We start from the raw sequence: 27,971 nt of genomic DNA on the forward strand, positions 1-27,971 counted from the left end.
CTTAGGTCAGCTCTAGGTTGGCGTCACTACGACGACGACTACATACTACCACTACCGATTACTATTATTACTCTTTCTTCTACTACTAATATTTTTTGTAATGATTTCATTCTGACTAATAGGCCCAAACATGCTTTATTACTAACCAGGCAGTAATTAATTCTTTTTTCTATATTTATTTCGTCTTCACTTAATTTTGCTGTGTTGCTCTTTAGATAGAATTCTTTCATGTTATACTGAGTTAATTTATGTTGGTACTTATGTTGGATCTTCTTACCCCAAAATTTGAACTGAGATCGTAAGCTAGAGAGATTTATCTTCACTGCCATTGGAGCACATAATTTATATTTTGTATGTATCTGATAATATTTTATTTGAAAACCTGTTGTAGGTCAACGGGAATTTAATTGTACAAACTAAATTATGTGTGTTTCTTACATGTTTTGTCCAAGACGAATTACATTTTAAACAATAAGTAACCAATATTGTCAAGTGGCATTTTACAAGAGTATTCTTAATTCATATGTATTTTTACATTGATTCATTCATCAACTTAAAACCTATTTGGCAGATATTGTTGATGGGCCCATTTAATAGATACTTAATTTTATCATTTGTGTTGTTGATGGGCCCATTTAATGGATACTTTATTTGTTTATTTTATTTATTTTTTTTTTTTTCTCCCCCGTTTATTTTTATATCATTGATTGGGTGCAGTGGTGAAGCGATGATGATCACTTGAATACTTCTCCCTTTAGTTGACATGGTTGTCAGTTAGATTTGTTGTTGCTGTGATTTTGTTCGAATGTGTTTTACTGTTTTAAATGCTGGTTTTAAATTTGACAGTCTCTATGAAAAAAAATGCTGTTATCCGTTTTAAAAACAAAAAAACTGATTTGCTACATATATGTTGAGTTCCCAACGACTCCTCATATAGTTAGTCCGAAAAGCACACGGTGGACTTGTCTAGACGTCCAGACTTCTAACCGCAGCGCTGAAAATGACACCGAATCTGAGATGTAGCTTTAAAAAGACACGGGGGCTCACGTTGGAGCTTGGGGAGCGCTGTGATTTTGTGTCCTCCTGAGCCACAATCGTGCTCACTACTCAAATAAAAAATATAGTTCAGTAGTTCAGGATTAAGCTACTCCTATCTGGACAAAATAATGTTTCTGCATCTTTAATATAGTATTTAGAAGCTATTTGTGTCAAATTGTGTTTTATTAAATATTTTCAAATCTTAAAAAGTAGTTATTTAACCATTTAAATTACATTTAGGAAAAAGCATTGTTGTATGGAGGTTTTTTTTTTTTTTTTTTTCAAGTGGCAGGAAGAAATATAATTTAGCCATGACACTGCCAATGTGTGTGTGCGCACGTGCACGTGCGTGTGCTACCTGCAGCGTAAAATCTTTCTGCCACATGACACAGACACTGACCACAAGACCACCCACATGTCAGACCACCATCAGTGAGACAACAACATGATCATCTGAAGACATCCAACATTATAGTATCAACAAATCATGAAAAGTAACGTGACGTCCAAAGAAAATGCAAATGAGCTGAAATAACATCATGAGATTTTATCTGCAGGTCTCATGATACTTGAATTCTGCCTTAAGAATTTGATTTGATTATTATGATTAAGTGAACTGCGTTTTGTGTTCTAATCAAACTTTGCATACGCTGGGAAAAGGGTCAAAGGTCACCTTCTGGAGCCTGAAATCGCATTGGTTTCGGTTCAAATCAAACTAGACGGAGTTCATCGTCAAAACGCACGCACACACACACACACACGCCGTTGTACTTGTCCACCACCTGGACGTGCCGGTTTAATGTTACTTCTCCTTCCCTTGAGTCTTTCGCCTTTTGATGACTGCCCCCAGTTCTCCCAATTCAAACAACTTCAAGTAAAAAAAAAAAAAAAAAAACCTTTCACTTTGGTGCCCCCGACTGCGCCACAGAGAAGGACAACAAAGCCAAACCACCAATAATAAATGAACAAACCTCTTTTTATAGAAATTGATTTAATATCATCCGTATATTAAAGCACATGCAGTCAATTATATAGAGTAAATGTTTTTATGGCTCAACACAACGGAAAAAACTCGCATAGTGCGCTGAGTGAGAAGACGAAAAATTTCGGGTGTTTCCACAAGCAGATGTAGAAAACACGGGTTGAATGTTGTGGCGAGGTCTGGCTGCTCTTCATTAGTCCTAATCTGAGCGGGATTGTGTTGCCGTGGCGGCGGCGGCATGATGGCTGCGGATGGCGGGGATTGACCCTCGGACTTCCAGGTTAACAGAAGCCCGGGGTCCTTATGGCAGCTCCAAAAAAAAAAAAAAAGATAAAGGGGGAGGAAAAAAATCTGCTTTGACCTTGATGCTCTAATTAAATGTTTTTTTTTTAAACCACATTTTAAAAGTTCTAGCCACACACCATCAGCCCCACAAATGACATCATCGTCTGTGCACATTTTGTACAGCCAAACGCCAATACACTCCTTTTTTTAAAATTCATTGTTTTGAAATTGTCCTTTTATACCTCCATTTTATTTTTGCATTGCTACAGCCAAACTTAATCCACTCTCCTCTTTTTAAAATTAATTCTTTTGAAATTGTCCTTTTATACATCAAATTTTCCTTCAATAGTCATCATTCATTATTTAAAATTCCTCGTTTATTTTCTGAAGAATTTCTACACTCGGTGCCTGCTTTGCATTTTTGCTGTGCGTATAAAAAAAAAAAATCTTGTCCCATAGAAATGTTTTATAAAAACGAATGGACTTTCTAAAATGTAAACAAATTTACAATTAATCCAGCTCAATTTTAATCGAATTAAAAATGAATACATTTCACTCTTGTTATGCTAATATTAATTATCCTTTCTCCAGTTGGCTTCTCTTTTCTTAACTGGAACACATAAGAAGTTTTTTTTATGTTTCATGTTGTCTTACATTTAATTTGTATTTATGTACTTACCTTTTGTATTAGTATAATATATATTAGTATAATATTCAATAAATATTGATGGTGAACTTTTCCCGATTTCCAACTTATATGAACGTCCGGTGGTTTTTGTGCGTGGGGAGACGTGTGAACAACATGGCCGCGCACGGTCCGCGCCAGCCAGGCTTAAGTTGTCTGTTAGTGTCTGTGTAAGTGTGTGCCTTCGGGGACTTTGGGGGGGATCAAACGCTCATGTCGTCAGGCGCTGCCGAGAGGAGACGGCCGCTGACAGGTGCTTCCTGCAGACCCAGTGTGGCAGGTGCGCGCACACACACACACACACACACACACACTGAAGGGCAGATAGTTTGCCTCTCAGACATGCTTGTGCGCACACTGACCCATATGCACTTTGTTACTTCCTGCCAATGACCAGGCAACCAATGGGCAGCCGCCTTTTCCAAAACATGGCCGCTGTGCAAAAAGGGGCTCTCCCATCTGTCTTTATGTAACACACACACACATATACACACACGTACTCACTGGGCGATGATGTTTTGACTCCCAAATGGAAGCAGTCGCCATGACGGCAGGTTAGATGCCCAAATATGGACGTGATTGGTTTAGAAATTCAAATATACCGCAAAACAAAGAGGACAACGAGGCGCTCTAAAGTAGCCACGCCCAAATAATGACATCACACTTCCCGGCGCTTTCTGTGAGTTGCATGCACTCGTGGCCAACAATGTGGCGCTCCATCCATTATCACGCGCCTCTTTTTGTATTTATTATTATAACAATAAATATGAAGCAAAGAGATCAAATAAACTAACTTTATGACAAGAGCATGAAAGTGGTGGTAAAGCAAAGAGCGTTAAAAAAAAAAAAAAAGCAAAATAAGACTGAATGTCTTTGTTCACGAGTGACTGTGTTGTGGCGACAAGGTCGAGACCTCGCCGGATGAGCTTCCGTTGTCTGTGTCGGCAAGCAGGTGAGGGGGGATGTATCCTGTCTGCGGTTCTGACGGATTCCTGTCCTGGTTGGGGGGTCGATCGGCACAGCGGCCCTTCTTGTCCTGCCCGCGAAAGCCCCTCAGCTTGGGGCTCCAGTGTTCCCGCCACTGGAGGGCCAACGTGGAGCGGTCGGCCACCAACCTCCTCTCGTCCGGCGCCCGATCCCTCTCGCCTTCGTCGGCCCCGATCAGCAAAAAGGTCCGGCCCACGTGGAGAGCGGGGCAGCCGCAGGTCAGGTCCCGGTCAGGCACCCAAAGGGACTGGGGGCCCCTGCGGATTCGCGTGGCGGATCCCGTACGGAAGACCACTTGGACCGAAATGGAAAACTGCCACCAGGGACCTGAACGCTCCATCCCTCTCACCTGAACCTTCAACACTAACACACACACAAACCTTTGTCAATTTCTCGCCGAGTCAAAGCGAGCGAAGGCTGGAATGAAGCAACCGACCGTAGTCCTTGAGGCAGTACGTGTCCAAGTTCATCCTGACTTTGCCCTGAGAAGGTTGGCAGTGGGACACACACTCCTCATCTATGGCCAGTGGCAGATAACATGAACACAACACACACGCCGTCTCATTAGTGACAATGTGGCCGCTTCTATTTGTCATCAGAGTATCTAGTGACCAACAGATGACCTTCCTGAGCAGTACGCAAACATTCCCGAAGAGTCTTGAGCCTCTTGAGGTCAAGTCACATGATCCAATTAAAAATCAGACCGTATGAATTTAGGCTTAATTATACTGTTACTCACCGATGCCGTATTGAGGTTGAAAAACTGGAGTTGGAGTAATCTCCTGAATCCCTGCAAGGATAAAAAAAAAAATTGTCAGACACGTTTTTGTGTGGGGTCTTTTTTTTACGATCAACAAACCTCACGCAGATGTTGACTTCTTCAGATTGTAAAGTCGCAAGTCGTCCTTTCATACATTGTCCAGGCTTCTTGTAAAAGTGCAAACATTTATCACGTACCACACCAGGTTTGGTCCTTTCTGTCACAACTCGGCCTGTGACATGGAACATCCCCTTACCCAATCGCTAACCTTCCCGTCTATCGCGTTATTTTAGCATTAAGCTAGCTGACTTTTGTTACAACGTGTTATGTCTTTATGTTTGTCTTGACAAGCGAGGAGAGTCAGGCGAACAGTTAAATACCCTGCAGGAGGCTAATGGATGCTATACTTAGCCCCCCCCCCTGTCTGGCAGTAAAAACAAACAAGGTTTTCTTTCACGCAGAGCTTTCGCTGTCAGAGTTATGAGTCTGGGCCTGTTTTGAGCCGTGTGACAGGTGATGCGAGGTTGTGCTTGGCGAGATCGACTTACGGACGCAAGGGCGCAGAGGCGACGTGCCCTGTTTGTATCCAGGGGCGCAGCGGTTGCACCTGAGCCCGGTCACTCCTTGTCGGCAAAGGCACTGACCCGACGTGTTGTTACACGAGCGGCCCACCGCTCCCAGAGGATGGCACTGACAAGCTAGGGGGGGGGGGAGAACCAAGGTCAATCATCATTCAGATTGTTTTCAATGCATCGTTGTCATGGTCACGCCTCAGGGGTCCGGTTATAGCTGTGAAACCAAATCAATGGGGGTTCAAGCAGAAAGGTCAAAGGTCATGGGTCACAGCAGTGTTACAGGTGCGTCCCGAATAGCTGCAGCCATAAAACACACTCGTTTACATTTCGTCCAACACACACGCATGCGTTTGTAGCGAACTGACGTTGGCAGGCTTTGCGGTGGTGCAGCGGCTTGCTTTGGTCCCGGGTGTAGCCGTTGTGGCAGTACTGGCAGTGGCGTCCGGCCGTGTGGTGGCGACACTTGAGGCACACGCCGCCGCTACGTCGTCCGGATTGCTGGAACACCTCCATGCTGAAGCGGCACTTGCTGGAGTGGCCGTTGCACTCGCACGCTGGAGAAGGGGAAATGCTTTCAATCTCGTGTCAAACTCAAGACCGTTATGCTAGCAATAATATTTTAGAAAGATACAACGGTAAGCAAATACACTGTACTATCTGTCACTTTGTGTGTGGCTTTAAAAGGCAGGGCCTAGCCTGTCGAATAGACATGGGAGTCATCCAATCAGTGTAGAGTTGGCTGCTGTTGGCTGCTAACTGGCTAGCTGTTAGCTAGCCTGTATACCTGGGTGTCAGTTAAGCTGTGCAGCTCGTGATTGTGAAGTTATTGAAAGTGTACCGGCGGCTTTGTATGCTTGACCACTTGTGGAGGGACCTTGGATGAATCTGAACCGGAGTTCACCAGATTGCAGTAACTGCGAGGTATGACTTACCCACACAAGGGTTTGGGTGGGTGGGCGTGGCTCGATGCCAGGGTCTGTCAAAGTAGAAGTCCTCGCACACGTCGCAATCCGGGCCGGCCGTGTGATGCTTGCATACGCACACGGCCCGCCCCGCGTCGTCACGTCGACACTTGGAAGCGTGTCCGTTGCATTTGCACCGCCCCCCTACCTGCAGGTCAGAGAGGGCCAGAGGAGGTAGGGAGGGTACGGTAGGCGGAGCTTGTGATGCCGCCAGCGCCGCCTGAAGGTTCCTGGAGGTTTGCGGGATGTTGGGATGGTTGTTTCTTCGCTTTCTCAGTTCTCGTCCCTTGGCCGCTCTTTGGCGTCCTGTCCAGTTACAGTCACCGTTTGGACAAAGGAGCCACTCCTCGCCGTCTTTCTTACGACCAAGCTTTCTAGCGCTCTCAACCTCCGAGCTGTAAGTGTCCCCACTTTCCTTACTGGTCACGTTGTTTCCTACCTTGTGATGACTTCTCCCTCGAAGCTTGCCTGCTTTCTTCTGCGTGCTCATTTCAGAGTTTGTTGTGGCCCTGTTATTAAAGGAAGGCACGTTGCCAATCGGATCACCGGCAGCGCCCGAACTCCACCTCAGGAGATCGACAACTCGACCCTCCTCAGTCCTCCCATCGTTCTTCACTCCCGAACTCAGTTTTGTGCCGGCGGATGTTTGATGAAAGACCACACGGATGTCTGTGGCGGTCACCCAATCTTGCAAAGTGGGACTGTAGTCAAAATCTGGAGACGACGGGCGGCCGTCGAGGGCCGAGAACGCCAGCACCATACCGCCCCGCTGCCTCTGCAAGGGCCGAGGATCGGAGCACAGCGGTTCCGTTTCCTGGTGTCTGGTCTGGGCCACCGTCTGGGAGGGGAGCCCAAAATCCCCGAGGCAATCGCTGGAGTAATGTTGCATCGCCCTCCAAGTGTGTCTGTAATCCATGGATTTGAAGATGGAGATTGAGATCGGGTCGGACGGTTCTCCATGATAGCAGAACTGCAGACTTATGTAGGTGATTTCAAAGCGCCGACCCAGGGGCACGGTGAGCACCCAGTCCCCGCTGTCCTGACCCCCTTGCGCCTGCCAGCAGGTGAGGTTGTGAGGATTGTGAAGATCCGTCAAGGTGGTGACGTTGCCGTCAAAAGCTCGGGTGGAGCGCCTGGCGTCCACTGAGACCCCGTAGGCGGCGTTGATGAACTCGGACAAACAGTGGCGAGGACGACCGTCCGGGTGGTAGCAGGGATCGTGAGGCGAAGCCCAACTCAGCGGGACGTGGGACAGCGAGGAGAAGAGCAGAGGCCGAGGAAGAAGATAAAGGAGGAGGAAAGCAAGGAAGGGAGAGGTAGGAGGGGGGAGGGAAAAGATCCGGAACATCATGTCATCCAGCCTGTGGAGGACAATAAAAGGACATTAGAAGACGTTGCATGAGGGTCACCGGTTTTGGTGAAAGTCGCCTTTTTTAAAAAAAAATATTGCATCAGTGCAACTCGACCCCCAACCCATGCAGGAACCTGAATCTCCAAACTGCTCCGGTGTGCGTACGTGTGCTCAAAGGCTGCGATTGTCTGAAATGAGCAAAAAATATGTCTGACAGCTGGAGCCAGAGCGTAACTGTCCCATTTATGGCTCTCCCTTTTCTGAAACGCCGCCGCCCGCAAGCGTGCGATTGGGTCGAGGTGTGCGCTGCCTAAAATCTTTTGGCCCCGCAATACAAGCGGCGGTCACGGTCGCGTTGTGGGGAAATGATTTATCCATGGAAATCTTGCTTGAGCCCCAAACATGAATTGTTTTCGTCTCTGGTGAGACCAAATCTCTTCCTGCTTCTCCCATCTGGTGACGAGTATAATTCATCCAACTGTCAGGAATTTATCCGTTCGAGAGTTGCTTTTGGAATGTAGTCAATACTAACAACAAACCCCAAAAGGGATTTCCTCTTCAGATTATCTTCCATTCTTAGTTTCTTTCCTCCGTCACCTTGCTTCTCCTCGAGGTTATATTTCCCACCCTCGCTCGTGTGTCACCTGGCCCCTTCGCTCTCTACAAGATTAACGGCGTCCTAACAAGCGTCTGACACTGACAGCAAAGTCAGCGAGGGCCGAGAGCCTGTCCCGCCTCGTCATCACGCTCAATTAGCAAGCAAAATATGAGGCTTCCAGAGGGACGGTCTGGCTCAGGAAGCGGATCACCAACCCTGAAAGGACATGCACCTGTCTATGTCCTATGACCGAGAGAACACACACAGGACGGGAGAAGCGCAAAGAACACAATTTGTGTGTGTAGAACGGCCAGCTGACACAAGGAAATAGTGGCGTGATGACTTCAACTTCTCCAACTGCGGGGGGTGATCTTCTGATCCAACTATGTGAGGCTGGCGAGAATCCGTGCTGACAACCTGGGGGTATGTTACAGCTTGGACACCACCATGCTAGGCATATAAAAATACACATTCTTTTCTACCGCTATGTGTAGGTTGGCACTATTTTTGAAGGTTTAGAATTACTATCTTTTGCTGATTTCCATTAGCGCAGCTAAGCTGTTTACATTAGCATTAAGTTAGCAAACATTGGGTAACACTTTGGTGTTTAAATGTAGAAAATTGAAAACAGCACTTGTTTGAAGGTTTAGAATGACCTCAATGCTAATTTATATTAGCAGCTAGTAAACAGTAGGGTATATAATTAGCCTATTTTTCACTGTTATGTTAGCATTAAGCTAGCAGACGATGGTGTGTTTGAACATTGTGGTTTGTGAATATTTAATTCTTGAATGTGATACAGCTCCGTGCAAGTTAAAGTAGCATTTGTTTGAAGGTTTATGAAGACAATACCATTAATATTTATTTCTGTTAGATCCTCAATGGGGTTTTTCTAAGATAATCGACTAAATAATATGGCTTTGTTGTACTTTTTGATGTTTAAATAGACGATTTTGATGCTATTTGAGTCAGCTTTACAGTAATTTTCAACAAGGAGTGACAAAATAATAATTTGAAGCAAGCACACCGTGCCTCTTATTTAGAAAATTGAGGGAGTTAGGGTTAGGGTATAGAATATTAAGTGTTTTTTAAATACATCCATCCATCCATCCATTTTCTGAACCGCTTAGTCCCCACGGGGGTCGCGGGCGTGCTGGAGCCTATCCCAGCCGTCATCGGGCAGTAGGCGGGGGACACCCTGAACCGGTTGCCAGCCAATCGCAGGGCACACAGAGACAAACAACCATTCGCACACGCACTCACACCTAGGGACAATTTGGAGTGATCAATCGGCCTACCAAGCATGTTTTTGGGATGTGGGAGGAAACCGGAGTGCCCGGAGAAAACCCACGCGGGCTCGGGGAGAACATGCAAACTCCGCACAGGGAGGGCCGGAGGTGGGATCGAACCCGCACCCTCCTAACTGTGAGGCGGACGTGCTACCCAGTGCGCCACCGAGCCGCCTTTTAAATACATTTAAATATGTTTTAATCAGTTTAAATGTGTTTGTGGGGTAGAAAATAGTATTTTAAAAGGCTAATTTAGCTGAATGCCTCATGATTATAAATGGATCACATGCTTCTTTTTGGACGCACTTTTTTGTTTGTTTTATTTTTATTTTTTGAATTGTCTAGCTCTCCAGCCAGCTTGCCCTCCAGTGTGTCCGGGGTGTGTTCTAGTGAGCAGATGAGTCTCACACATTTTAAAATTCCTCGTCATGGGCCTTCAGCGGCTCGGGCGGAGGCGAAGTCAAAGCTACGTGCGGTTGGTCTAAAAGTGCGGAGTGTAAGAATTGATTTTTCGTGCGCAAAGTCGAAGCTGCACCACATCTGTTGGCACATGTAACCATTCTGACACCTTTGTTAATTTGCAATTGTCCTCAGAAATACAACACTGCAGCCTGGTTTTCCCAAACCACATTCCTGTGTGTGTGTGTGCGTGCGTGTGTGTGTGTGTGTTATTCCACACGGAGCAAATTCCAGCTGCTCCATTTTTGGTGTAATAATCTAATTTTAGTGGTAGAGGTGTCACAAAGTGGATTAGCGCCCAGCATGTATCTTTAGTCTATTGTCGTTAGGATTTGGGATTTATCGTAGAAAAAACAAACGAGACATTGTTATTTCCAGTGACGATGGAAATCAATTCTTTTTCTGTCCCTTATTTTGACTTAGAAAAAATATATCGTGCTATGGTTATTATTTGCACGGGTTGCTCATGTTTAATAAGTTCGAATTGCCAATTAACTGTTGATCCCACGGGATGGCTGCAAAGCACTACTTTTATCTAAATGAAGCGCCTCGATTCCCTGCAACATAAAAGACGTGGATAGTAATGACTTCCTGGGAGAAATTGATTGTAAAATTATATACACTGTATTCATATAATTGTAAATAACAATACTATTCTTTAAGTGCTACATTTCGCCACTTGACCCACTTCTGTTCCATGTCACCGAGACCCCACAAGATGACCCCAAAGCACTGCTTTTGACTCAATCCAGGCCCTCATTTGACAATATTTCTTCCCCACACCACAGAATCTGCCACCGGAGGCGTCTATGTGGTTTATTTTTGAAGAATACCACATGTCAACCACTTGATGAGATTTAAAAGCAAACTTTCTGTCAATCCCAACCCGTGGCCCCCCCCCCGCCCCTACGTTCAAGTTGGCTTCCCATGGAGGCTTCACATGTTGATCTTGAAAAACAGATGGGAATGAAATCACTGTGATTCCAAAGGATGAGGCATGCTGGTGAACATGTAGGCTATGTGTGTATGCATGTGTGTATCAATTAAATCCACATGCTGCCCACAGGATTACTCATGGCTCACACATGCATTTTGTGTCAGATGCTTAAAAACAAACAAACAAAAAAACCCAAGTTTGCCAAGGCCCCCCAATTCGGATGGATCATCCATCCTTGGCCCCTTTAAAAAGCTTCATGAAATAATGACTAGTGGGTTTTGCACTACTGGCAAGAGATAATAAAACAAGTTCTTTGGATGAGCTCATGACGACAGCATTATTCATTTGCCCTATTCAATCACATAAAGACTTGTTAAATCGCATTAATCCCTCAAGACAGAGAAGGGAAAAGTAAGAGACATCATTACATCGTGCAAGGTTTTGAACATCAAAGTCTTTCATTATTTATTTATTTCTAATATTTTTGCGGTTCCATCGACTTTTGGCTAGAACAACAGAAGCATCTTGATGGCGTCAATTATGGCCGCTAATTGCGCACATTTGCCGCAATCTGTTCGGTTCCTGGAAGTAAAATATTTGCAGAGCTGCGCCATTACAAGATGCAAGGTCATTACAGAAGATGACATTTATATTGATTGCTGGTAATTATTCCCAGTAATCATGCTCATAAATCGTATGAAGCAGAAAGCCTTTTATTATTAGGCTTTTTTTTTTTTTAACTCGTTTAAACTATTCAGAAAAACTTGTTGGAGGGGGGGGGGGAGGTTTTGCTTTTAGGCCTAACTAAAGTAGGCAATTAACAAAATGTTACAGTTGTTTAACTGATAAATAAAATGACTGGTAAAAAATAGCCCTAATTAATTAATTATCATTTTCTCTGCTTTGGTTGAAAAACGGCGTGATTTAACTCGTTTTGGTAAATAAATATAATAATTTGAATAAAAAAGTTGAAGGCAAAGGTGCGTGCTCGCTCACCATGTGCGTCCTCCGAGATGGCGCTTCTCCTACCAAAGTGTCCTCACATCCAGTCTCGGCTCGCGCGTCTGTCTGCTGGCCTGCCGAAGGGGGGGAAAGCAGATGAAGGAGGAAGAGGAGGAGCAGGGAGGAAGAAGGGGAGTGAGATTGCCAGGAGAAGATAGTTGAAAGGAGAACGAACGCAGCCAAACAACTTCACGCACAAGCAAATTCATATTAAAATAATTATCGGCACTAAAAGTAATGTTTTATGAACGTTGTTGCTACTTTCCTCAAATCCACTTTCTGAAAAAAATACATTTTGTATTTTTTCCCCCACTTTACCAAATTAATAGTAAAGCCGCTTTTTGACGTTTGCATTACTCGTTTCGATGCATTTGCTGTACTTTTTTTTTTTTTAGTTGTGCAAAAGTTTTATTTAAAAAAGGAAATTCCAGCAATTTTTTATTTTTTATTACCGTTGGTCTTATCTTGTTATCGTCACTCTTTGACCCAATTAGTCCTCTGGAATCGGAAACTAATTGGCGGCGTGCAATATACAAGATGGTTGTCAGATGTGAAGCAAAGCTGATACAGATGGAAATGGAAGGTGGAGGTCGGGAGGGAACACTTGATTGGAGCGAAGTTTCCCCCGAGAAAGCCATAAAACTGATTGATGGCTTCCCCGGAGGAATGTTTCCCCAGGTGCGCTTCTTCTTCTTTTTCACGCATGCATGTGCGTGTCTGCCAGTTGCAGCGCACTTAACGAATGCTATGCTTGGATGCGGGACAAGTGCAATAATAAAGCAACACAAACAATCACAATTGGAGAGGCATTCACTCAAAACCTTCACACAATACAAGTTGGAGCTTTGTTCCGATGGGAAGGTGTTCCGCTCCCTGCATGGCAGGTGCCTCAAGTTGGCAGACTTTGCAAAACCATAACGAATTGCGAAGCATGCTTTTCAGATGTCATCGTCAAAGTATTTATTGTGTGATTTGGTTTGTTGGCTTTATTGCTGCAGGGGGAAAAGAAGGCAGTATAGAAATGTATTGTTAGCTGAGAGGAAGGTGGTCATGCATTTCGTTCGAAAGACAAAAATCCTAAAAAAATTCCGATGACGTCTATTTCCACAAAATAGAAATAAATGCATTTAATTAACGTTTACTTTTTACATATGTCAGTTACTTAAAGGCACCCAGTCAAGAGCTCACTTAAACCCGCTGAGTTATGTTAAAAATATAATGTAATAATTATTTATGACGACTATACATCATAATTATTTATTATAATCAGGGAATTGAGCTTTACTTTCCATCCTATGTAAAATCGCACTGGAATTCTGACCTCTATTATCATTGTAAAAATGGTAAATACAAATATTATATTTACTATTCATATTATTTGAATATTACTAACTTAGTATGCCGTTGTGGCCTTGAGAATTAATAGTAGTACACTTTCTATGGAAAGAACGTTAATAAATCAAGTCAAGAGCCCTTTAGTCTGTATGTTTACTTGTGGCGCCCTCCTGTGGCTATTTCAGTTACGATTCGTGTGACACAAGTAGATAAAATATAAATAAATAAACCCAACTGAATGTAACTTGTTCTCGCAAAAATAAAAATATGCTCGTTTTTTTCTCAGAATTTATTTCAGATGTAAAAACTGTACATTTTGCATTTGTGGGTGTCTACTATATACATGAGGCAAACAGGGTTAAAAGACATTAAATATTTGAGGAAGCACGTCGTCCTTCCACCAGGGGGCGCAGACTACACAAAACGCGTGCAGACGTGCGGTTTTGACGTCACTTCACTCTTCTGCAGGTCAAAGTTCGTCAGCAAGTCTTGTCTCTGCGCCTCCGCTGGTTGCCAGATCTCCCTTCCACACCTCCTTGAGACATTCTGCACCAGAAAAAAAACAGACGTGAGCACAGATGGAAGAGAAGGAACCTTTGACTTGGGGTGTGTCCGACCTCTTTCGCCTGCTCCGAGGACATGCCTCTCGCACAGGTAGTCCTCCAGTTTCTGGTCTTGATGGTGGAAGTACCACACCTCCACCACTTCTTCGTACTGCTCCAACATGTTCTCGCACTGGAGAGGGATGCGCAACAGCCCGATGGGAAGTTACAAAGTTGGTAGTTCATTGGGTTTTTCTTTTGTGACTAACTGCAGTGAGTGAAAGTTCACCACATGTTCCATAATGTTCTCATTAAATGTCCACGCTGTCAATGTCACCGCCCTTCAGTGTGTTAACATTGACTAAAAATGTTGATCTGTCAGCAATGCTAACATTAGCCAAAAATGGTTAACTTAACCACAAATGTTCATCACATCCCTGTCCAACTTCTCAGGAATGTTAAAAACATCTCATTAAAAATAAGCTCCCTGCGCACTGAGGTCCACTTAAATTTTGGAAAGTACAATAGGACTTTAAAAATATTTTCTAAATTTTAGCGACCGCTCTGTCACAATAATGCGACCAGCTCGGTGCAGTTGCGCGGTCGGCGAAACGCTACGGTTGCGCGTTCGGCGGTGCGCTGCAGTTGCGCGATCGGACAAAAATGCGCAAATGAAAAAATGCTTAAAAAAGGCGTTTTTTTTTTTTTGCTTGGAACGGATTACAATTTTTTCCATTATTTGTAATGGCAAAACATGATTGGCAATTCGAACGATTCACTTCTCGAACAGCCTTCTGGAACGGATTGTGGTCGAAAACTGAGGCTCCACTGTACTAGCAAAAAAAAATTTTTAGTGGTGGGGGGGGTGAAATGTCAAAATACACTTTCACACATTTTTTGGGACATTCCTGCTCTATTAATTTGATTTGTAATAAATTATTAGAATCCATTTTGGGCACCTAATGTATATTTTCCTACCTGTTTCTTCATATCTGTCACCTCCACGGAGGGCTCGTCCCAAAGCTCGTACGGCAGGCCCAATTCAACTTTCACACCTTTGTGGACCAGGTTCTTCAGTGTGCTCATGGTCTGGCTGGAACCCTGCAGCACATGAGAAAGGCGTCTTGGGGAGATGAGCACGTAGAAATCCGGGTTCCAAGTAAGTGAATTTTAAGGTAACCTTTGAGTAGCGTAGGCTGCCCGGCCGCTCTGCATGAACGCTATACTGGAGGATGCGCTCACATATGTTGTCGATGGCCTCCATCAGACGGGTCTCCCTGGAAAGAGCCATTAGGGGAACACATTTAAACTAATGTTTCAAGCTTTCATGACAGATACATTTTCATGATGTTAATGATGAAGCCACCAAAAGGGGTTTATAGTGATACTAAGCTGTCTTCATCATGTTGTCCAGATTTCGAAGCGCAATATTGGACGTACGAGGTGTTGTACTTGATGGTTTTTCTTCTCTTGCCAGTGTCCAGCACTTCTCCCACCTCCAGCACTTCCTTGGAGCGGCCGCTTCCCCGCAGGGCTTCCTGGAGCTCCACGGTGAGCAGTTTACACACTGGAGCACCGCAAACAAACTTTGTTATAACAACTTATTGAGTTCTAGTGGGACGTTGATGGAGGTTTTAGGGGTTAATACCGCTACTTAGCGGTCGCTAACTAAAAAAGTCTGCAACTTCTCACCTTCACATTTGTTCGGTAGTCTGGTGTCGTCGTCTGCTCGAATAAAAGCGTAGAAAAAAAGCAAATAAAACGCTGCAACAGTAACAAATTTCATCGTCGTTGTTGGCATCCCCTGGTGGACTGGACTATTTCTCCCAGAGCCACATCGGCACCGAAGGCGGAACTGCGCATGCGCTTAAATTCGGCGATTTCTTCTTCTTGCTTCTGTAAACGGCACCGTGATGGTGCTTTATCGCCATCTATTGTTCACGTTTTCTTGCAATTAAAAATGACATCGTGTTTTCATAAAACAAAAATAGTTTTAAATTTGTGAATTTTTTGCTATAACAATGAACGTGCTTGCTCCACCAAACTCCAATCTTTTGAAAATGTTTTTTTGTCAGTTTTATGAGTGCACTTAAAATAATAATAATAATAATAATAATAATAATAATAATAATAATAATAATAATAATAAATTATATTTGTAACGCACTTTACATTCGGAGGAATCTCAAAGTGCTACATGGCAAGTAAAAACAATAAAACAAAGCAAAAACAGAGCAAGTGTTGCTGTTTGGAGTCGAAACTATATTCTTAGAATAATTTCCAATAATTATGTCATAACTGACCTCCTGTAGGTATTAATTGTTGTTATTTTGGGTTGTTATATTAATGACCTGGACTGGTTACCAGCCAATTACAAAACACATAGTATAGACATATTCACACTCAACAGTAAGTACTTTTATTTTATTTTTTTCAATTTTATTTTATTTTGCGTTGTTTTGTTTCATTTTATTTTAAGAAACATTCAGTCATATTGACTTTTGGTGCAGGTTTCTAGTATTGTGTTACACAGCTATTTGGCTGTATATTTGGCAGTGAAGCAGTTAAAAGTGACACGGCTTCTCTTTCTCATGTGTCAGGGGGCAACACACACACATACACACTAGATGGAAAAATGATACCCAGGGAGTCGTTTGGAACACGCAAAGAAAACCAGCAAAAAAAAAACACAGTAGAAGATATTCTACACAATATTCATGGCAGCTCTTATGTGAGTTGAAAATGGGCGGACTTTGGGTGGAAAACAAGACTTAAATTAGAACAGCAGAAGCAGCAGTAAGTGATACACACACAAACACACACACACAAAGACGGACTGTCCCTCGGAAAAGTCATGCAGCCTAAGCGTCCACAAACAGGTGAGTGAGGTTAAAGTGTTCATCTTGAATATCTGAAACTCAAGTGTTTCTTGTGTAATTGTAGCGTGTCGCTGTCGTGATCAACGGTGTGTTATGTCACCTTGCGTTTCGACTGTCTATTGTGTGTGTGTGTGTATTTGCGCAGATGGATAGAGTTACACTGCAGTCACCACCACCCTGAGGTTCCTTGCCATACAGATAAAGACGTTCACACTCTCTCTCATACCTTCATCCTGGAAGCGGCGTGCACCCGGCAGGCTCATCTGTCATCCAGGTACAAAGCTGGACACGTGGGGATGAATCCTGGAAGAAGAACCAGGCTTAGGAAGACTGAACCACGAGAGGAAAAGTGGAGGATGAATTAGGCCATCTGAGGAAGTGGAGAAGGTAAAAGTTGGCTTATTTGGAACAGAGAGATCTGAGTGAAGAAACTTCGGATGCTTTCAAGGTGTTAAATGCCTCTCCAGCTTGAAGTTGACTGTCGAGCTAAACATAGAACAAAGAGAAATATGTGTATTTAAAAGAAGCTAACAGCTGCGCCTTAAGAATAGCCTTCCAGCTTAATGCTAACATATAATGGAAAATGCCATTGATATGCTAATGCTAAAAGTTAACGTTGATAGTCGTGGTTTTCGAAGCAATGGATGTTGGAACACAAACGATGAGGCAACACATGTAGACATCACGATGCAGGCAACTCCACGAAAAATGACTTATTTTAAAGTCTGAGTAGAAGAAGAAGTAGAAGAACTAACATTTGTTGTGTGGATTCCTCCACTACAAAGTATGACAGAGCGAGTGAGTGACTTCCAAGATCAGAGCTTCCACAAGCTCCGGCGGGCGTGCCTCCGACGTGGCGCCCTGTTCAAGGACCCTGAGTTCCCCGCCGCCGCCCAGGCGCTCTTCTACAAAAGGGCGCCGCCGCCAGGGCTGACCTGGAAGAGGCCGCGGGTGAGGACGGTGTGGCTTCGTGACGCTGGACGGGTTTAGGCTCATTGCCGCATCTTTCCATCCCAGGAGATCTGCAAGGACCCACGTCTGTTTGTTGACGGCATCAGCACGCGGGATCTGCACCAAGGAAGTTTGGGGAACTGCTGGATGGTGGCGGCCATTTCCTGTCTGGCGTCCGAGCCCACCTTGTGGAAAAAAGTACTTCCATCGAGAAACATCATTCGAATATAGATTTTTAATCTACTGGTGGCTCCAATCTGATTATTTCCACTCGTCCCTCCAAGGTCATCCCCGACCACATGCACCAAGAATGGAACCCCAAGCGTCCAGATTTGTACGCAGGGATCTTCCATTTTCGCTTCTGGCGCTTCGGGCGCTGGTTGGACGTGGTGGTGGACGACCGCCTGCCAGTCAGCAGCGACGGGGTTCTGCTCTTCTGTCGCTCGGCCACGCCCAGAGAGTTTTGGAGCGCCCTGCTGGAGAAAGCCTATGCCAAGTTGGTCACTCTCCGACCTCCACGAAGAAGCTGATATAAGTTGACGCGGATTTGTCACGGCCGATGTTCTCGCAGGCTAAATGGATGCTACGAGGCCTTAGAGGGAGGAAACACGGCCGAGGCTCTGATCGACTTCACCGGGGGGGTTTCGGAGCCTCTCAGCCTGAAACGCGAGACCCTCAGCCTGCACGCCGACCAAAGGAAGTCTCTCTTTCAGACGCTGGCCAAGGCCCACGAACACAAAGCCCTCGTCACATGCTCCATTCGGGTAATTGATAAACAAGCGGAAACTATCATTGGTAACTTGCAATAAAAGGACTTTTTCGTTTTGGCGACATTGCCAGCCGTCTGAAGGCGAGACGGTGGAGTCCGTGATGGACTGTGGGCTGGTGAGGGGACACGCTTACGGGGTGACGGCAGTGAGGAAGGTGTGGAAGGGAAGCGGGACATCTAGATTGTTCTTGGTGCGCATGCGGAACCCGTGGGGCACTACCGACTGGACGGGTGCCTGGAGTCAGCGGTGAGGGGCCCACTAAAACCTCCGCTGCCCTTTACAATTTTCTGGTCAAATCGTGTGATTGTGATTTTTTTTTTAAACCCTTGTGTAGGTCACAACAGTGGCAGCAGATGAGCCGTGCAGAGAGAGAGAAGATGGGACTTGTCGTTCGAGATGTTGGCGAGTTCTGGTAGTTATTTATTTAAATAAACATTTAAATGTATTGCAGGTTGGAGAAACTGTAACTGATCTTGATGCTCTATTTTACTCGGAAACAAAAATTCCGAGTGACGTTTTGCTCGCTGTGAACGTGGATCCTGTCCTTCCTCCAGGATGGACTTTGAGGACTTCTGTGGCTACTTCACGGACGTGGTGGTGTGCCGCCTGGTGGAGAGGTCTTTCCTGTGGCCCAGCTCCCACTGGAGGGAGGTGCGCTGCTACGGAGAGTGGGCCCCGGCACCATCGCGCCCCAGTAGGCCTCCGTCGGCCGTTTGCGTGCTGAGCCGGAGAAAGGAGGAGCCTGTTGAGGAAGGAAGAAATGGAGACGGTGAGGAGGAGGAGGAGAACGGAGGCCGGGAGTCGCAGATGGACAAGAGGAGCCGATGCGGAGGATGTATCAACCATAAGGACACCTTCCTGCACAATCCACAAGTAAAGCAACTCTGAATCTTTCATGCGGGAGGGAACAAGCTTGAACGCGAGCGTCTCCCTCGATTTTCTTTCGCAGTTCATGTTTGAGATCCGAGGCCACGAGGAGGAGGTGCTCATGTGTCTGCAGCAGGAGGACCAGAGGATACGACGGAAGGACGGCGGAGGAGACAACTTACCCATTGGTTTTGAGGTGCTCAAGGTGAGCTCACCAACAGCCTTTGTTTATTTTTAAATTTATTTATTTATTTATTTACTCACTCCACCCTCATAGCATTTCTGGATATCGATTAAATGGTGAAACTTTGAACTCTGCGCCCCGCCTGGTTTGACCTTCAGGTGGAGGAGAACCGCTGCAGCCGAGTGCAGCGGGTGGTGGAGCAAGCGGCCAGCTCCGTCTACATGGACTCTCGCAGTATCACGCTAAAGGCCACGCTGGCGCCGGGCTCCTACGTGGTGCTGCCCACTACCTACCTGCCAGGAGCCAGCGGACACTTCCTCGTGCGGCTCTTCTCGCATTCACATCTTCACCTCAGGTCCGGCATCTTGCGTACCTTTACCTTTTGGTATTTGGTAAAGATGGGAGGGAGGAAGATATGTGCAAGTCATATGTAGGGCAAAGTTTTGTGGCTGTTTGAACTTTTAATTGATCTTCTTTTTGTCCACTAGGGAACTGAAGAACGACTTGCCATCACCACCTGTACTTCAGTGCTTTTTACCTCAACCCACTGTTGTGACCACAGTCCACCTACAGAGGGCGACAGGACTCTGCCCTCCCAAACAAATAGGTATGTGCTGTCATTCGGCCATTTTTTTTTTTTCTTGTATGGCGATAATGACTTAAGTGACTTAACTTGAGGCTTCAACCTTTTTCAATGCCCAATGCCACAAGTATCAAACTCAAGGCCCGGGGGCCAGATCCGGCCCGCCACATCATTTTATGTGGCCCGCGAAGACAAATTGTGCATCAAATTCATGTGTCATTACTAGAATTGCTAATTGTCTTCACTTTTAATATCTTTTTTTTTACATATTTGACCGGTTTTTACTAATATGAGGTGCTCATACATTTATTTGGGTTGACAGTCATAACGGCCCTCCGAAAGAAGCTACGACGACAATGCGGCCCGCGAAAAAAATGAGTTTGACACCCCTTGCTCTATGCTAGCTTAATGTTAGCACAAAAAGGGAACAACGTTGAAGCAACACAGGCTCTGCCATTTTGGGTGAAGTGATCCCCGTCTCTCGTAAATGCGGCGCTTTGATCAACAGCTCCCGATGTTTACGCCATCATTCGTTGTGAGAGCGCCACCGTTCGGTCTCAGGTGTTTAAAGCCAAAGGAAATCCAGAATTCCACCTGAGAGCCATCTTTTACAGGAGATACCCCGATGCACACATCTCAGTCGAGGTTTGCCGTCTTCCAGTTATGATAAACATTTGCCTCGGGGGGGTTTATTTGACTGAGTGTGTTGTGTGCAGATTTGGAGAAGAGGCCTCCTGTGGGACTCCATTTTGGGACACGCCCGACTCCACACGATGCTGACCGACCAGAGTCGGGACCACGCGATGGAGCTACGAGGAGGCCGTTCGGGTTCAGGAGGCCGCGTCTATGTGGAGACGTCATCGAGCGTAGGCCTGACGGACTTGTAGCCGCCTCGCCGGCTCGTCAGGTTGGTGCGGTAACAAGAACCGCGCCATCCCCTGGAGCGTTTTTATTTGAATCTACCAAAATAGGGACGATGCCAAATGCTTGGAACTGATGTACATTTGCTATCCAAAGTTTTTTGTTTCCATGTCATTTCTCAGATATTATTGTTTCTTCATCGAGTGTGTTTCTACGTTCCTGTCATCAAGCGACACCATCTAAGATTTTTTGTCATGGAAAACTAAACCGCCAGAGAGACTAGTGGCTAATTAGTCTGTATTTAAATATTTTCATTTTAGGGTGTGCTCACTTTTGTTGCCAGCATTGTCATTTCGTCACAGTTGTCTAATGAAAACGTACACCCCACTTACTCAATTGTTCTTTTCAATTTACACATTATTTATTTACACTTTTTCCTTTACCTCTAACAAAATTGGGGGGGAAATCCGACTGGATATTTTATGTCTATCTTATTTCTCAAAGACATTTTTTGTCTCGCTCAATAATTATTTTTATTACCGTTAAATAGATGCCATTTTATTTTACAGTGTACTATCGTGAATGCCTGCATTATTAGATGACTTTAAAGATTAAAAGTATTTTTCTTATGTTAGGCTATTTAAAAAAATACAACGAATAAAACTTATAAACAAATTCTTAGCTCACCTGACAGCGGAGGAACCTCCCTCGCTGACGTCATCAGCTGAGCTCCGCCCACAAACTTGCCGCATGCAAACGGTGTGGCAGTGATTCAAGGAAGCGGAGAACTCCCCACGTTTAACCCTGCAGGAGGTCGTCCGCGCCGGTTCGGGTAAGAGGAAAGAGCAACTTACGTGGACACGTAAGATATAAAAATGGCGCTTGTTGTATGTTACATGCGTTTGTGTCAAAGTAGGGTATGGTGCTAAAAACTTTTGGTTGTGTTGTTTTGCTTCTGATAAATGTGTTTTGCATTGCTTTTACGTTGCTCCCCCCCCCCCCAAAAAAAAAAAAACCTTCCTTCAATGTCTTTATCAAACAGCACAAAAGTTCTTGTTGCCATAGCTACTTGCTGAAATGTAAATGTAGTGTGCGTGAGGTGAATGTTGTGTACCTGTACTTTTGGTTAAACTGGCTCGGCTGGGAATGCGGTCCAACTGCTTCCATGTTCGGATCACGCTAACCTCTGACTTGTATGGCGACTTACTTCCCGCAACTGTGATAATGACTTGAATTCCCAAATCTTCTCCTCACCTTTAGCTCCGACCGTCATCATGTCCGACAGTGTCCTCGTGCACGTCATCGGTAAAATCCCACAACCGTCAACAGCCGTGTTAGGTGAGAGACTCCTTAAAAGCGGCCAATTTGAGGAAGGAGACAATCCTGATGTTCTCCTTTCTGCTCCCCTCAGTGCTTCTCAAGGTGCTCTTGTGCATCATCCCGATTGCTATGATCGCAGTGGGTGAGTGACACTAGTACCCTCAAGTAACCTTCGAGTTAACTGTACAAGTTAGTAAGTGTGACGTAACTCGGTGACATCAGGGGCAGAGCACCTGGATGATTGCCCCCGCCAACGCAACATTCCCGTTTACCTGATTGTGATGGGCGTCTTCCTCATTCTGCTGGTGATATCGGTTTACCTGCCATGCACCCAGCAGCCCAAAGACGGCCCTCCGAACCCGCTTTACCGACTCTGCCTGGGTTGGAAAGTTGTGTTGGCCGTGTTCCTCGTCATCTGGTTCGTCGCCGGTGAGTAGCGGAACGTTTTAGCACTTGGAGGCCAAACGGCGCTTGCTACTTGGAGACTTTCCCATGAGTACCTAATAAATCCGATATTTATTGGAATACAGATTTGTTAAGTCATTCACTCCCATTGACGACTATAGATGTCAAATATCTATTTTAACTGTGCTGGCAGTGAATGGGTTAAAAAAAATACTCCTTGAAAAAAATAATCATATTAAAATGTTAAGGGGGGAAAATGCACGGATTACTAAAACTTTCCATATTCCTTCTTCTAGGTAACGTGTGGATCTACTCCATATACAAGCCCAACTACTACAAGAACATCACAATGCATGAGCTCTACTGCGAGAAAAGACTCTACCAGTTCGCCTTCTGGACTATGACGCTACTCTACATCCTGGTGGGTGTCATCGTGGGACTCGGCTTTCTCGCGCTGGTGTGCTTATATTTGTTCGGCCAGGCCGACCCCGATGATTACGTCTAGAAGCCCGCTGAGGTTTCGCCCGACCGTGTAGCGGCGGACGAGCGGCCCGCCGCTGAGCCTTGACAGTATCATGACATTGTTGGCGGTATGAAGTGATTACAGATGACACCACTCGTAATTTAAAATTTTGATTCTATTTTTAAGGAACATTTGGCTGCAATGTCAAGTAGTACTTGCTAAAATGAAGTGACAGGTCAAAAATTTGATTGTGTTTTTATATATGGAGCTACCTAATTGTATTATTTTTTAAATAATTCAGGTTTTTTAAGAAACTGTCAATTTTTTTATTTGAAATTACAGCGACTTAAGCTAATAATGTTTAAACTGCTAGCAACAAAACACATCCAAATTGGGCTCGTTTAGTTAAATTTGCAAAATGTCTTTTTTTTTGGTGTCGTCCACTTTTGTGAGATAGCTGTCTTTTTTTTTTTTTTTCTTCAAACTAGGCTTCTTCCTCTTTGCTGCAAAGTCTGTCCAAGCGAAACAATCCTGTGAGGTTGTTGTTTACATGTTAAATCAGGAAGTCTTGTACAGCTTTAAACGAGGACAATTTAATTAGCATTTAAACTATGACAATCTTCAAGTATGACATCTGAGGTTATGTCACCATGTTTTTGTTAAATAAAAGACGCACTGAATGGTGAATTGACCGTGTACAGGAAATGATTCCGGAATTTTTTCTGTGCAAGCCGTTTTGCATGTTGCTTCGTGGAGGAATTTGTTCAAATCAAAATTAAGCACTTAATTGCCCCTTTGACCCGGACACCAGCATCACACCCTTTTTTTTTTAAACATAAATTACATAACATTGTACTGCTAATGTAGAGCAGAAGGAATCTTAGTAGGTATTACACTATAGTCTTGTTTGTGGTGCCCCGCCCCCTCTCCCTCCTGATTGGCTGACTTGGCTGTGATGTCAGACGTCAGCAGCCTTTGGCCGCCAGGAGGTCGAGAGCTTTGTCGTGCACCGACCTGTAGAAGAGGGTGAAGCTGGACGGGGTCAGGAGTCCTTTTCCCTGGGGATCTACTTTTCCCATCAGCACGTAGTTTTGGCCTGGGGACAAACATAAAACAAAAAACATTTAAATTGTTTCTCTATGAAAGGAAAGAGAGAACAGATTCTATTTGTTGTTCAAGATTGACCAAAAGCAGCGTGGACTGATGAAATTGCGGGTTGTGTGAGCAGTTAACGAAGATCGCCCAGATTGACTAAATCGAATCATGTTCTGACATTTCTTGTAAGAAATAAAATCCTTCTTATCTGGAAGGCTTCGTCGCCGTTCAACCGTCTTTTCGTCATACCTTTGTTCAGGCCCGGACATCTCTTGCATGTCGAGGTGAGTTTGACAGTGGCGACCGGTCCTGCTTTGTTGATCTTCAGTTTTCCTGCCTTATAGGTTTTGATGACAGACACTTCCACCGTGGCGGAACCTCTCGGACCAGCGATCACATCTGTAATTTTTCCTGTAACCACTAGAAGGGGAAAGGGCGTAGTATGTATTAGGGTAGAAGCGACCAAGCCTGGAAGGGGTCGGTTGTGGCTTACCGAAGTCGTTGGGGCAGAAGCTGGTCAGGAGAGTTCCTGGTTTCTTGCAGGCTTTGGTGCACAGGGGGTTCAGTGGCAAAGCTATGGCACAGATACACGAAAATAAAGCGATGGTCAAAAAACGAGTTGAAGGAGACGATAGGGCGACTTACGTTTCTTGTTTACTGCCGGCTTCTTTGGAACCACCTTGGTCACTTTAGGTTTGGGCGTCACTTTAGGTTTGGGCGTCACTTTAGGCTTGGGCATCACTTTAGGTTTGGGCGTAGGTTTGACGATGGGTTTAGTTTTAGGGGTGGGTTTCACTGGTTTGATTGCTGCTTTGGGAGTGGGTTTGGTCTTTGGTGCGGGCTTGCGTGTCGGTTTGTCGACTTTAATGACTTTGGGTTTGGATGAAGGTTTTGTTTTGGGTTTGGGTGGTGGCTTTTTCACTGGCGCTTTGGGGGTGGGTTTAGCTGTTTTGGGTTTGGCCGTCGGTTTACGCGCCGGAGGCTTTATCGGAATCTTCACCACTGGTTTTTTGGCTGGTTTCGGGGTGGCTTTAGGTTTGGGTGTGGTTTTGACGGGTTTGGGTGTGGTTTTGACGGGTTTGGTTGTGGTTTTGACGGGTTTGGTTGTGGGTTTGACGGGTTTGGCCGTCGCTTTGACGGGCTTCTTTGGCTTTACGGACGGTTGCCGCGTTGTGGTGGGGACCTCGGATCGATGGATGAAGTCTCCCCCGGCGGTGGGAGCCCGGGAACCCCGGGGCACGCTGTTATAGTAGGCCATGAAGCCATCCGAGGTCACGCTCAGGTCGGAGACAAACTGGACAAGGAGCTGATTCCCATTGGTCACGATACCCCTACGGAAGACACGCTGTCAGGTCGACAGCTACCGCAAGATCTCCCGGTTAAATCAGACTCACCCCGGTACCCTGTCGCCACAGAACTTGCCAATTCTCCTGGAATCGTCTCTCTCTCCCCCGTTGAACAGAGCCACGTAGTCATAGCGACAGTACGTGTCCGGTTCCAGGTCCAGCTTCTCAAACTTCAGCTCGATCACCTGGAGAAGAAGCGGCGACAGGCCAACACAAACTGTGACATGAAATAAATAATAAGCGGGCAGCCGAGGCGTGTTTCCTGAATCCCACCTCCGCAATACAGAGGATGCCATTTACCCCCGCTCTCGGCCCGGTTTCCTAATTCTTCAATCTATTGGCACGCTCATAAGGAACTCTTTCATTGGAGCAAGAACTGCTACTGGAGAGGGAGCCTTCTTTTGCAGGTATGTTCCTGCCTCTTCCTGCTCCAAAGAACCGCAGTTGGCAAGATTTTGGAAACTTATATAAGAAGCTATCTAACGCGAAGTTTTTTGGGGGGATCTAAACAAATGAATCTAAAAGAATTGAATTCTCAAGTCTGCTCACGTTGCTCGGCTCGACCGAGATGTACCAGGAGCAGCTGATGCCCGCTGGGTAGTTGGAGTTGGGCCAGTTGGGCGTCTGGATGGATCCCTGGGCTTTGGTCAACCGCCCGCCGCAGAATTGATTCTCTGTGGAAGCAACGGGGCGAAACCACACCAACATTTGCCCATATAGTCATCTAAATATATTTATAAGCGCCACAAAAATGCCACCACACCTTCCACATGTGGCTTCCCCGCCCGGAAGTAGGCCAGAAAGCCCCTCCCTCCCGTGGCTTCGTCCGACACCATATCCAGCATCATGGTGTTGGAGGTGGAAATGAGCGCTCCGGGTCGGAAAGTCCCGCAGAAGCGGCCCAGTTTCTGTACCAAGCGCGTGTGGCCGTTGTAGACGTCCAAGTAGTCGTAGCGACATGTAGGCTCGGCCTCCATGTCGAATAAGCGGAAGGACAGCATGACCACGTGACCTTCTGGAACCTTGAAGGAAATTAAGAATAATATGACGTCCGTTCCTGAATGCTTGCTAATATCCGTTAGCGAAGAAAGACGTGTGACTCACGGTGATGTACCAGGTGCATTTACTGTTAGCTTTGTAAGGACTGGGGAAGCCTTCGCTGGCCACGATTCCCGAATCGACGACCAGATGCCCGCCGCACTTGAAGACGGGCCTGATGGAAGGTAGAGAAGCATATACGAGGCCACCATAAAACGCAGGGCGACTTCAAATGCCAAGTTTAATGAGACGCGGCGCCTGCTAACGTTTTCGTGCGGGCTCGGAAACCACAGCGGCACAGTGCGTGTCTGTTTTCGTAGCCGATCATCGCAACTACTTTGGGAAGAGGGATTCATTAATTGAACGACTCGAATGCAGACTCTGAAAGACTCTCGGTTTTGTTTTTGTTCGGTTTGTAGTTTTGTGTGTGCGGCAGTACAGTAAAGACACATTTAGCCAGTGGTGTCCCTCCCTTACATGCCACAGGCATTTGGAACCCAGTGTAGAAGACAATATTCCAGGTGGTTCATATACAAAGTCCAGCAGGGACTTGACTTCATATCTGACCTTTGATGAAGCTTTTGAGCTTAACGAATTATTTATTTTTTGTATTTCTTAGGCTTCGGTACAATTACTTTGTTATGGTTGTGGTTCAATCTGGATTAAAAACAAAAAACACTGGTCAACAAAAACTTTTGATTGACCACTGATTTAAAAAAAAAAAAGCCTTTAGTTTTTCAGGTTTTTTATTTGTTTTTATTAGTTTTTTTTTACTTATTTTTATTAGTTTTTTAATTTATTTTCATTATTTATTTATTTTTTAAATTTGACCTATAAATGCTTGCGCAATATAGATTTTATCATCCGTTGTCATTTATAAAAATATCTAATATAAAAATAATTTAAAAAATCCACCAGTTACCGACGCTAAGCTTTAATTCTTAAATATTACTAAAGACATTTTGACACGTTGTTTTTTTTAAATAAATCATGAAAACCTAACAGATTGCAAAAGTACAATGTGGGAAAAGCATCACACGTGGATTGCATTTCTGACAAGTCAACCACATCGTCTCTAAGCTGCAGCCTGCAATTTCTGGGGCGCGCACACACACACACACACGCACACACACACACACGTATAACTGTTGACCTGCACGCTAGTGTGTTTGAAAGCCAGGCTGCCACATATACAAATATGACAAAAACAACATTCTCAACTCTCTCCAGTTTAGAAACCAGGACAACAACTCACCTGGTGTAGTTGGTCGGACTTTGCGCTTCCGTCCATCCTAGCGCCAACGTGAAAAGCACACACACCATCCACACCCCGACCTCCATCTAGCTTGCCCTCTGAGATTTAGAGAGGCGACGGTGGCGGCGGCGAGGAGAAGGAAGGAGGGACAAGCGGGGTAGAGGGTG

General features: G+C 45.1%; 5 protein-coding genes across 8 annotated transcripts; 2 read left to right on the forward strand and 3 right to left on the reverse strand.

Annotated features, from left to right (window-relative positions):
- Nucleotides 1–1,213: 1,213 nt before the first annotated feature.
- On the reverse strand, nt 1,214–12,018 carry ntn5 (netrin 5). Its single transcript, XM_049756676.2, has 7 exons — nt 11,905–12,018; nt 6,245–7,635; nt 5,678–5,866; nt 5,286–5,435; nt 4,717–4,767; nt 4,414–4,494; nt 1,214–4,340 (listed from the first exon to the last, which is right to left on the reverse strand). The coding sequence occupies exons 2-7, from the start codon at nt 7,623–7,625 to the stop codon at nt 3,868–3,870; spliced, it is 2,325 nt and encodes a 774-aa protein (XP_049612633.1). The 5' UTR covers nt 7,626–7,635; nt 11,905–12,018; the 3' UTR covers nt 1,214–3,867.
- A 1,501-nt stretch (nt 12,019–13,519) lies between these two features.
- cnpy4 (canopy FGF signaling regulator 4) lies at nt 13,520–15,649 on the reverse strand. 2 transcript variants are annotated; one of them, XM_049756788.2, is made up of 6 exons: nt 15,480–15,649; nt 15,228–15,354; nt 14,968–15,064; nt 14,766–14,888; nt 13,863–13,980; nt 13,644–13,791 (listed from the first exon to the last, which is right to left on the reverse strand). In XM_049756788.2, the coding sequence occupies exons 1-6, from the start codon at nt 15,586–15,588 to the stop codon at nt 13,715–13,717; spliced, it is 651 nt and encodes a 216-aa protein (XP_049612745.1). In that variant the 5' UTR covers nt 15,589–15,649; the 3' UTR covers nt 13,644–13,714. The 2 variants fall into 2 exon arrangements, with proteins under 2 accessions (XP_049612735.1, XP_049612745.1); XM_049756778.1 differs by having other exon boundaries at nt 13,520–13,980.
- Nucleotides 14,871–21,273, forward strand: si:dkey-19b23.12 (calpain 5-like). 2 transcript variants are annotated; one of them, XM_049756716.1, is made up of 16 exons: nt 14,872–14,946; nt 15,265–15,338; nt 16,388–16,666; nt 16,812–17,053; nt 17,452–17,617; nt 17,684–17,815; nt 17,902–18,113; nt 18,189–18,381; nt 18,458–18,633; nt 18,722–18,799; nt 18,942–19,260; nt 19,337–19,459; nt 19,597–19,793; nt 19,927–20,045; nt 20,530–20,666; nt 20,738–21,273. In XM_049756716.1, the coding sequence occupies exons 5-16, from the start codon at nt 17,453–17,455 to the stop codon at nt 20,906–20,908; spliced, it is 2,022 nt and encodes a 673-aa protein (XP_049612673.1). In that variant the 5' UTR covers nt 14,872–14,946; nt 15,265–15,338; nt 16,388–16,666; nt 16,812–17,053; nt 17,452; the 3' UTR covers nt 20,909–21,273. The 2 variants fall into 2 exon arrangements, with proteins under 2 accessions (XP_049612677.1, XP_049612673.1); XM_049756720.1 differs by lacking the exon at nt 16,388–16,666 and having other exon boundaries at nt 14,871–14,946.
- Nucleotides 21,274–21,581: 308 nt separating this feature from the next.
- On the forward strand, nt 21,582–23,757 carry LOC125990085 (transmembrane protein 272). Of its 2 annotated transcripts, none has more exons than XM_049756803.1 (5): nt 21,582–21,714; nt 22,143–22,220; nt 22,294–22,344; nt 22,425–22,631; nt 22,904–23,757. In XM_049756803.1, exons 2-5 carry the CDS (start codon nt 22,157–22,159, stop codon nt 23,110–23,112), a joined length of 531 nt encoding a protein of 176 aa, XP_049612760.1. In that variant the 5' UTR covers nt 21,582–21,714; nt 22,143–22,156; the 3' UTR covers nt 23,113–23,757. The 2 variants fall into 2 exon arrangements, with proteins under 2 accessions (XP_049612760.1, XP_049612771.1); XM_049756814.2 differs by having other exon boundaries at nt 21,649–21,744.
- On the reverse strand, nt 23,648–27,969 carry pcolceb (procollagen C-endopeptidase enhancer b). Its single transcript, XM_049756735.2, has 9 exons — nt 27,805–27,969; nt 26,616–26,724; nt 26,275–26,533; nt 26,061–26,185; nt 25,560–25,696; nt 24,811–25,496; nt 24,659–24,739; nt 24,415–24,585; nt 23,648–24,166 (listed from the first exon to the last, which is right to left on the reverse strand). Exons 1-9 carry the CDS (start codon nt 27,888–27,890, stop codon nt 24,036–24,038), a joined length of 1,785 nt encoding a protein of 594 aa, XP_049612692.1. The 5' UTR covers nt 27,891–27,969; the 3' UTR covers nt 23,648–24,035.
- Nucleotides 27,970–27,971: the final 2 nt, after the last annotated feature.

The sequence above is a fragment of the Syngnathus scovelli genome, chromosome 1 (assembly GCF_024217435.2).
Source record: "Syngnathus scovelli strain Florida chromosome 1, RoL_Ssco_1.2, whole genome shotgun sequence".
Lineage (NCBI taxonomy): Eukaryota > Metazoa > Chordata > Actinopteri > Syngnathiformes > Syngnathidae > Syngnathus > Syngnathus scovelli.

What these genes read in the sequence shown, in the direction of transcription:
- ntn5 (XM_049756676.2), bottom strand. Translation starts at nt 7,625, where the DNA reads ATGATGTTCCGGATCTTTTCCCTCCCCCCTCCTACCTCTCCCTTCCTT. An exon ending in CCACCCAAACCCTTGTGTGG is followed by an intron (nt 5,867 to 6,244) that starts GTAAGTCATACC and finishes CCCCTTCTCCAG; the next exon opens with CGTGCGAGTGCAACGGCCAC. An exon ending in CCACCGCAAAGCCTGCCAAC is followed by an intron (nt 5,436 to 5,677) that starts GTCAGTTCGCTA and finishes CCCCCCCCCTAG; the next exon opens with CTTGTCAGTGCCATCCTCTG.
- cnpy4 (XM_049756778.1), bottom strand. Translation starts at nt 15,588, where the DNA reads ATGCCAACAACGACGATGAAATTTGTTACTGTTGCAGCGTTTTATTTG. An exon ending in ACCATCAAGTACAACACCTC is followed by an intron (nt 15,065 to 15,227) that starts GTACGTCCAATA and finishes GGCTCTTTCCAG; the next exon opens with GGAGACCCGTCTGATGGAGG. An exon ending in TGACAGATATGAAGAAACAG is followed by an intron (nt 13,981 to 14,765) that starts GTAGGAAAATAT and finishes ATCCCTCTCCAG; the next exon opens with TGCGAGAACATGTTGGAGCA.
- si:dkey-19b23.12 (XM_049756720.1), top strand. Translation starts at nt 17,453, where the DNA reads ATGACAGAGCGAGTGAGTGACTTCCAAGATCAGAGCTTCCACAAGCTC. An exon ending in CTGGAGAAAGCCTATGCCAA is followed by an intron (nt 18,114 to 18,188) that starts GTTGGTCACTCT and finishes ATGTTCTCGCAG; the next exon opens with GCTAAATGGATGCTACGAGG. An exon ending in CCTTCCTGCACAATCCACAA is followed by an intron (nt 19,261 to 19,336) that starts GTAAAGCAACTC and finishes TTTCTTTCGCAG; the next exon opens with TTCATGTTTGAGATCCGAGG.
- LOC125990085 (XM_049756803.1), top strand. Translation starts at nt 22,157, where the DNA reads ATGTCCGACAGTGTCCTCGTGCACGTCATCGGTAAAATCCCACAACCG. An exon ending in ACCGTCAACAGCCGTGTTAG is followed by an intron (nt 22,221 to 22,293) that starts GTGAGAGACTCC and finishes TGCTCCCCTCAG; the next exon opens with TGCTTCTCAAGGTGCTCTTG. An exon ending in GATTGCTATGATCGCAGTGG is followed by an intron (nt 22,345 to 22,424) that starts GTGAGTGACACT and finishes CGGTGACATCAG; the next exon opens with GGGCAGAGCACCTGGATGAT.
- pcolceb (XM_049756735.2), bottom strand. Translation starts at nt 27,890, where the DNA reads ATGGAGGTCGGGGTGTGGATGGTGTGTGTGCTTTTCACGTTGGCGCTA. An exon ending in AATGCACCTGGTACATCACC is followed by an intron (nt 26,534 to 26,615) that starts GTGAGTCACACG and finishes ATTTCCTTCAAG; the next exon opens with GTTCCAGAAGGTCACGTGGT. An exon ending in TGTGGCGACAGGGTACCGGG is followed by an intron (nt 25,497 to 25,559) that starts GTGAGTCTGATT and finishes TGTCTTCCGTAG; the next exon opens with GGGTATCGTGACCAATGGGA.